This window comes from Cynoglossus semilaevis, chromosome 17 (assembly GCF_000523025.1).
Source record: "Cynoglossus semilaevis isolate Cse_v1.0 chromosome 17, Cse_v1.0, whole genome shotgun sequence".
Taxonomy (NCBI): domain Eukaryota; kingdom Metazoa; phylum Chordata; class Actinopteri; order Pleuronectiformes; family Cynoglossidae; genus Cynoglossus; species Cynoglossus semilaevis.
Window position 1 is genome coordinate 7,427,496 of NC_024323.1, and position 6,518 is coordinate 7,434,013.

General features: G+C 39.9%; 2 protein-coding genes across 52 annotated transcripts in view; one reads left to right on the top strand and one right to left on the bottom strand.

The window, feature by feature from the left end:
• The window catches only part of sez6l2 (seizure related 6 homolog (mouse)-like 2), a 70,293-nt gene that overhangs the window by 7,941 nt on the left and 55,834 nt on the right, over positions 1-6,518 (top strand). The gene's annotated exons all lie outside the window — the stretch shown is intronic.
• The window catches only part of LOC103392960 (uncharacterized), a 25,808-nt gene continuing 19,390 nt past the window's right edge, over positions 101-6,518 (bottom strand). For all 50 annotated transcript variants that reach the window (XM_025064416.1, XM_025064414.1, XM_025064396.1 and 47 more), the window contains 11 exons: positions 6,108-6,416; positions 5,712-6,005; positions 5,318-5,632; positions 4,958-5,236; positions 2,952-3,242; positions 2,562-2,876; positions 2,203-2,478; positions 1,590-1,916; positions 1,152-1,469; positions 735-1,022; positions 101-534 (listed from right to left, as the gene is read on the bottom strand). In XM_025064416.1, the coding sequence (XP_024920184.1) occupies positions 335-534; positions 735-1,022; positions 1,152-1,469; positions 1,590-1,916; positions 2,203-2,478; positions 2,562-2,876; positions 2,952-3,242; positions 4,958-5,236; positions 5,318-5,632; positions 5,712-6,005; positions 6,108-6,416 (3,212 nt within the window). In that variant the 3' untranslated portion in view covers positions 101-334. The remainder of the gene's footprint in view (positions 535-734; positions 1,023-1,151; positions 1,470-1,589; positions 1,917-2,202; positions 2,479-2,561; positions 2,877-2,951; positions 3,243-4,957; positions 5,237-5,317; positions 5,633-5,711; positions 6,006-6,107; positions 6,417-6,518) is intronic.

Sequence of the window (6,518 nt, forward strand, 5' to 3'; positions counted from 1 at the left end):
CCTCCTGTGGACACATTGAATAATGCAGATGTTTAAAGGAACGTTGTTATTACTTAACACCATTTGTTTTAAAATTTTAAATTATATTTAGTTAAAATAGTTCAGTTCACTCAAAATAGTTTATTGGGATATTATTTGAATGTTACATACAGATGATTATACTGAATGACAAAAAAGAAACAACCAATTACAGAAAAAAAGAAATGCAAGTTTGTGTCTTCTGGTCATCACTTAGTCTGAAAGGTAAAAACAGAATACAATTTTAATTTGTACAATGTACAAATATTTAGTAATAATAATTACATACATTTTTAAAATGGTCTGAAAAAAAGCACTAAGTAACAAGTTTGCTCTGGAATACCAAAATGACTGGCTGTAGACTCACCTTAATTATGGTCAAAGAAACACTATAGATAAGAGAGATGAGGAAAAGAAGCAGGAAAGCTAAGACCAAGTACCAGCTGTCCACATCAATATCTTGGTAAATGTCAGCATGCAAGATGTCATCTAAGAAATTACAGCCATCCAAGGTGTCTGTCAAAGCATACAAAGTTTAAAATATATATAACTTTAGAGGAAAAAGCTTTATCTTTATATCCAAAATATAAAGAGTCGTACAAAACTAAATTTCGTATCACCTTCCCTGGTGCATATGACAATAAAGAGATTCTGATTCTGATTCTGAAATATCCAAAGCATAAGATGCTTTGGTTAAAAGCTCAAAAGACTATCACCTGGATTAGATATATTCAGAAATAGTGTCGTGTTTGCATGTGCCACCACACAGGTGATGACTGCGCCAGGTATCCAGTTGTGAGCAGACAGAGGAAGGTGGCTTTGGATGCTGAACTTTCCATTTTGACTCATTTGGGACTCGGTAGTATTGAAGTTTGACAGTTGTTTAGTTTCGTCGAGGAACCATGTAATGTTAATAGATGCTGGACTGAAGCCGGAGACCAAACAAACAAGTTTGTTTTTACCCTGGAGCAAGATGCCCGAAGGTTTACTGTACGTCACTGTGGCTGGAAAGAGAACATCAACATTCATTGTGTTGAACTAGATTTACTACAATCACATTTAATTAGAAAAACACCACAATGATTAGAAAGCATTTGTACTGCTATTTACTAAGGAATTCAAACTTTACTCACCAAACACATTCTCTATCGTACTTTTGTACAGATTCTCAGAGGACTCATGTAGGACTAAACAAGAATATGTCAAGCTTTTCTCGTGAGTTTTGTATATGTTTAGTTTGCTGCTCATTGAATATGAGCTACTCCCTTCATATGTCCATACACCGCTGTTGGTGAAGTGAGTTGATGGCAGCTTCTGGTCATTCTCTTCCCAATACACTATGATATTGGATGGGTAATATCCCGATATCAGACAAGTGAGTGTGAGGAGATCTGAGTTGGCGAGCTCAGAGGCGGTTGGTTGTATTATCTTCACTGTGGGCGGAAGTAAATCTGAAGACCAAATGAATCAGTTAATAAGATGTTGAAGTCAGATATTGATTTCCCAAGTACAGTTTTTATCAACATTCTATATGAAGTGTCAAGTACATGTGTTCTGTGCTGAATACCTACCTTTGCTCTTGCTCATTTGGTCCTTGTATCCCTGGTCGGAGCACTGGTGCTTTGCTTCACAGGACACGTTTTCATAAGCGTCCCAGTCTCTTGGTGACAAATGCATGCAGCTTTTCAAGGTCTCTGTCCCATTACTGTGCCCCACTGGTTGCTCTGTATGTACATTTGAGGATTGTATTTTCCCGTTCACTTTCCAAGTGATGAGAAAATCTCCCAACTGAGGCCCAACCAGAAGACAGGTGACAGTCACCTGTCTTTTGTTTAGCAGCTCCTGAAGTGGAGGCCCCTGAACATAAACACCAACGATCTGGGAGGAAGCTGGAACCCCTGAAAAGATATGAATACAACACAGAAGGAAGTGAGAAGATGTGTTTAAATATTGGGATAAAATTTAATTGTTAAACAGTAAAAATTAGAACTCAGAAACCTGGTCTTAAATCCAAGTTAACTTAAAAGAAGTAGAACAGCTTTTGTCTTTTTTTACCTAGATAAAAATACTGCATTACCAAACTAAAAACTGAAGTCAAGTTTATTGTATTTTCTGTAAAATTGAGTTAATAAATGTCAATTGTTAAAGACTTTTACATGATTTGGAAGTTAGTTTTATTTTTACCTGAGCAGAAGCTGAGACTATCGTTAGCACTTGTTTTCAAAGTCTGATCAGACACTTCACAGATGAGGACTTTTCCAGTTTTCCACTCTGTCTGTGTGACACTGACTTCGCTGGTCACTGAAACACGTCCATCAGCTCTTAAGGTGGTGCCTTCATTTAAGGGAATTAGATCAGGAAAAAATTTAATTTGAGGATTAACTCCATGGCCAGAGCATATTAGTCTCTGTGGTCCAGAATCTTTACTAGAAACCAGAAGAAGTTCCACAGAAGGATCGTCTAAATGAAAACAAAATCAGTGTGTCAATGAATTATACTAAAACTTGTCTGAAATAATAAATAAACAGTACACCTGGTCTCACCAAAAATGTTGCCAGTTGGTTTTGACTTAAATGTGGAATCAGTGAAGCCTTGATGGACAGTACAGGTAAAATGAAAGTCTTTCTTCCGGTAACTTGGAGGGATGGAGAAACTCCTGGTGACTGAATGAAGGTCAGAGGTTGCAGGCAGATCGACATACAGTTTTTCAGAGATGTCAACACCGTTGGCTTGAAAGGTGACGTAGAGGTCGTTAGAGGAGAGTTTTGTAATGTCACAATGGAGTACAACACTTTCTTCCTTCAGTAAATCTGGGAGAGACCTCCTGATCTCCACTGATGGAGGGGTGACTGCAGGCCCTGGTGAGGAAGCACAGCAAAATGAAGTCTTAACATATAAACATGTTTATGTGGTGAATTATTTAGTCACCTTACCTCTGACTTTAACGCTCTCGGTAGATGAAAAGCATGTGTGGTCAACTTTACAAGATATGACCTTCAGTTGCTTCCACTGTCTTGATGCAACAGTCACTTCAGAGATTATATGAGTTGTGTTTTGTGTTTTGTTCACTGTGTTTGCTCGTGGATTGTTTCCATCCATCACCCAGGTCACCGTGGCATCAAAGGTTGTGTCAACATAACATGTGGCTTTCACTTTAGAAGCTTCCATGACAGAATGGAAACTGGGAGTCTTCATACTAATGCAAGGAGGTCCACTTGTATAAACTAGGGATGAAAAGTGCATTATCAAAGTATTACTATACAGAACAAATCATTTTGTGTGTCAACATCAACAGTGGTTACATTGATTGTTTTTTACATGCAAGAACAGGTGGCATTTTCTAAGACACTGTTACGACAATAAATATTTGGAACCTAAGGCAGATTGAAATGTTATTTTTTCCCCAAACTTGCTCTTCAGTAGTTATGAGCCTGTCAACAGTCTGTTGACTTTGTCACCTGATTATCATCTCTATTATGTTCCAGACCCTTTCAACAAAAGACAGACCTGGACTGTAGGCAGACACCTGAGGATTACCGTATAAGGCGCACCGCATTACAAGGAGCACTATCAATGAACGGGAATATTTACATACATAAGGCGCACCGGGTTATAAGGCGCATTAAGCGAAACAAAACAGTCAGTGGAACAATCAAGCATGTCCGGATCCCTCTCATCATTATCTGATTCAGTCTGGTTGCTGTTATTTAGCTGTTCACTGATTATTCTGGCCTTCGTGAATGCTCGGACGACATTTCAGACTGTTACCTCGTCCAGACATCCACGATCCATTGGCAGATAGTGGCGTAACTCGTCCGGCGTTGCCTCCCTGTCTTGGTGAATGTGTGTTCGCCTTCTGTCATCCAATGCTCCCACGCAGCTCGTAATTTAACTTTGAACGCCCTGCTAAAACCAATGTTTAGCGATTGGAATTCTGTGGTTAATCCACCAGGAATGATGGCAAGCCCCGGATTAGTTTGCTTCACTTGGGTTTTTGACAATATCGGAGAGATGGGCGCGCATGGAGTCACAGATCAATAGGGATGGAGATTTGTAGAAAAGGGTAGTGACCTAGGTTGGACGCTGGAGGACGCTTTTGTCACTATTTTTGTTCTGGGTGGTCACCGTATTGTTGTTTTGACGCTGTTCCGTGCGGATATTGTTTTGCAGAGAGAGTGTGTTTTTCATGTTTCGATAAAAAAAGGAGAAATAAAAAGAGTCCTCTACCACGAAAAAAATCGACTGCCATTCGTCTCAGTCGTCCTGCATCGCACCATACATCGACTATACATAAACACAACTCAGGAGTCTCCGGGTGTTTGGAGGCACGACGCGACGTTGCGCGGATTTGAGTTACACAACCATCCTGTAATTATTGTTGTCGAGCATCTTTTAATTGTGATAACAGAGTTAAACGTCATTGTTGACTCCCACTGTGCTTCAGTTGTATGCCATCGTGTGTGATGCGCTGTGTGGTTTGGCTTTATAAAATCGGTTCGAGGTCAGTAAGCGCAACCAAAAGTAATACATAAGGCGCACCGAGTTATAAGGCGCACTGTCGATTTTTGAGAAAATTAAAGGCTTTTAAGTGCGCCTTATAGTGCGGAAAATACGGTAAGTCTGAAAAACATAGCTTTTATTTTTGTGCAGTGCTGAAAAGAACATCCTTGCAGTATTCTTGACAGGTGCAAATATCCCTCCAGTATTCTACGGGGATGCCTTCACATCAAATTAACCTTTTACATATACTGTGTGTAACTCACCCATGAAAAGAGCACTGACGCCCCATGATCTTATCAAAGATTTTATATTTTGCTAACAAACACTGGAAGAATTATTTAGTTCTACCCTAAGACCTAAGACAGCGTATAGTGAAATTATTTGTCACAGACACTGTTCTCAAAGGACAGCTGGGGAAATGATCGTTTATGTGTTGTACCTGAGCAGAAGCTGGCATCCTTGCGAACCTTTCTCTTCAGAGTTGCATCAGAAATGTCACAAGTGACAACATCTCCTGTTTTCCACTCGCTCTGGGTGATATTAAATTCACTGGTCACTGTTACACGTCCATCCTCCCCCATGGTGAAGTCATTGTTTGTTGAGGTTTCCTGAGAGTTAAAAATCCATTTCACTTTTGGATTAAATCCATGACCGGAGCAAACAAGTCTCTGTGGTTCTGACTCTTCACTGGGAACCAAAAGTTCCACCGACGGATCATCTTCAAATGAGAAACAAATCAGCGTATCAGTGAAACTTCAGATCAACTGTATTTTTGAGGCCTAGTTAAAACTGGTCTCACCAAAAATGTTGCCAGTTGGTTTTGACTTAAATGTGGAATCAGTGAAGCCTTGATGGACAGTACAGGTAAAATGAAAGTCTTTCTTCCGGTAACTTGGAGGGATGGAGAAACTCCTGGTGACTGAATGAAGGTCAGAGGTTGCAGGCAGATCGACATACAGTTTTTCAGAGATGTCAACACCGTTGGCTTGAAAGGTGACGTAGAGGTCGTTAGAGGAGAGTTTTGTAATGTCACAATGGAGTACAACACTTTCTTCCTTCAGTAAATCTGGGAGAGACCTCCTGATCTCCACTGATGGAGGGGTGACTGCAGGCCCTGAAAAATAGGCACAGCATTTTTAACTGTTTTGATGGAATTGTTCTTTTCTATGTTGCATAGATAGCTTCAGACTAACCTGTAATATTTACACTCTTTGTATCAGGTTTGAAGCACTCATGTTCAACTTTACAAGATAGGACTTTGATTTGTTTCCACTGACTCGATGAAACAGTGAAGTCACTGACCAGCTGAGTTGCACTTCCCGTTTGTTTCATTGTTTCTGTAGCTGTAACATTTTCATCCAGCAGCCAGGTTATTTTGGCGTCAAAGAACGTTTGAACAGCACACGTTGCATTTACGGCAGATGCTTCCATTACTGTCTGAAAACTGGGAATCTTCACATGAATGAAAGGAGGGGCATTTGCATAAACTGTGGGAAAGATAGTTTTTGAAGGTTATTTTGTACCATGTTCCTACAGATAATCTATGTAAAAACAATGTTCATGTAACGCCTTAAAACATATGTACTCACTTTGACAGACATTTATTGTTTGGATATACTCATTGTTTTCGTGATTGGCCTTGCACTGTATTGTGGAGCCACTTTTCCATCCTGTCCTATCCAGGTCAATCTCACTCTTCAGGCTGTAGACGTTATTCTTTCCTGGCCTGTTCTCCAGCATTGTTTGCTTAGTAACATTTTTTAGAGGTTGGTTTCCCTCCTGCCATTTCACAGTCACGTTGTTTGGGAAGAAGCCACTTAAAAAGCAGATGAGTTTGACTGGGGAGTCACCTTCCCACACAGGGTACAAGGTGATGTTTGGAGGGACAACCCGATGAACTGTGAAGAAAACATAGATTACGTTATTATTGCTTGTTTTACTCAAATTATGTATAAAGGCTTCACACAAGCTAAGATAAGATAACTTTGGTTATACCTACC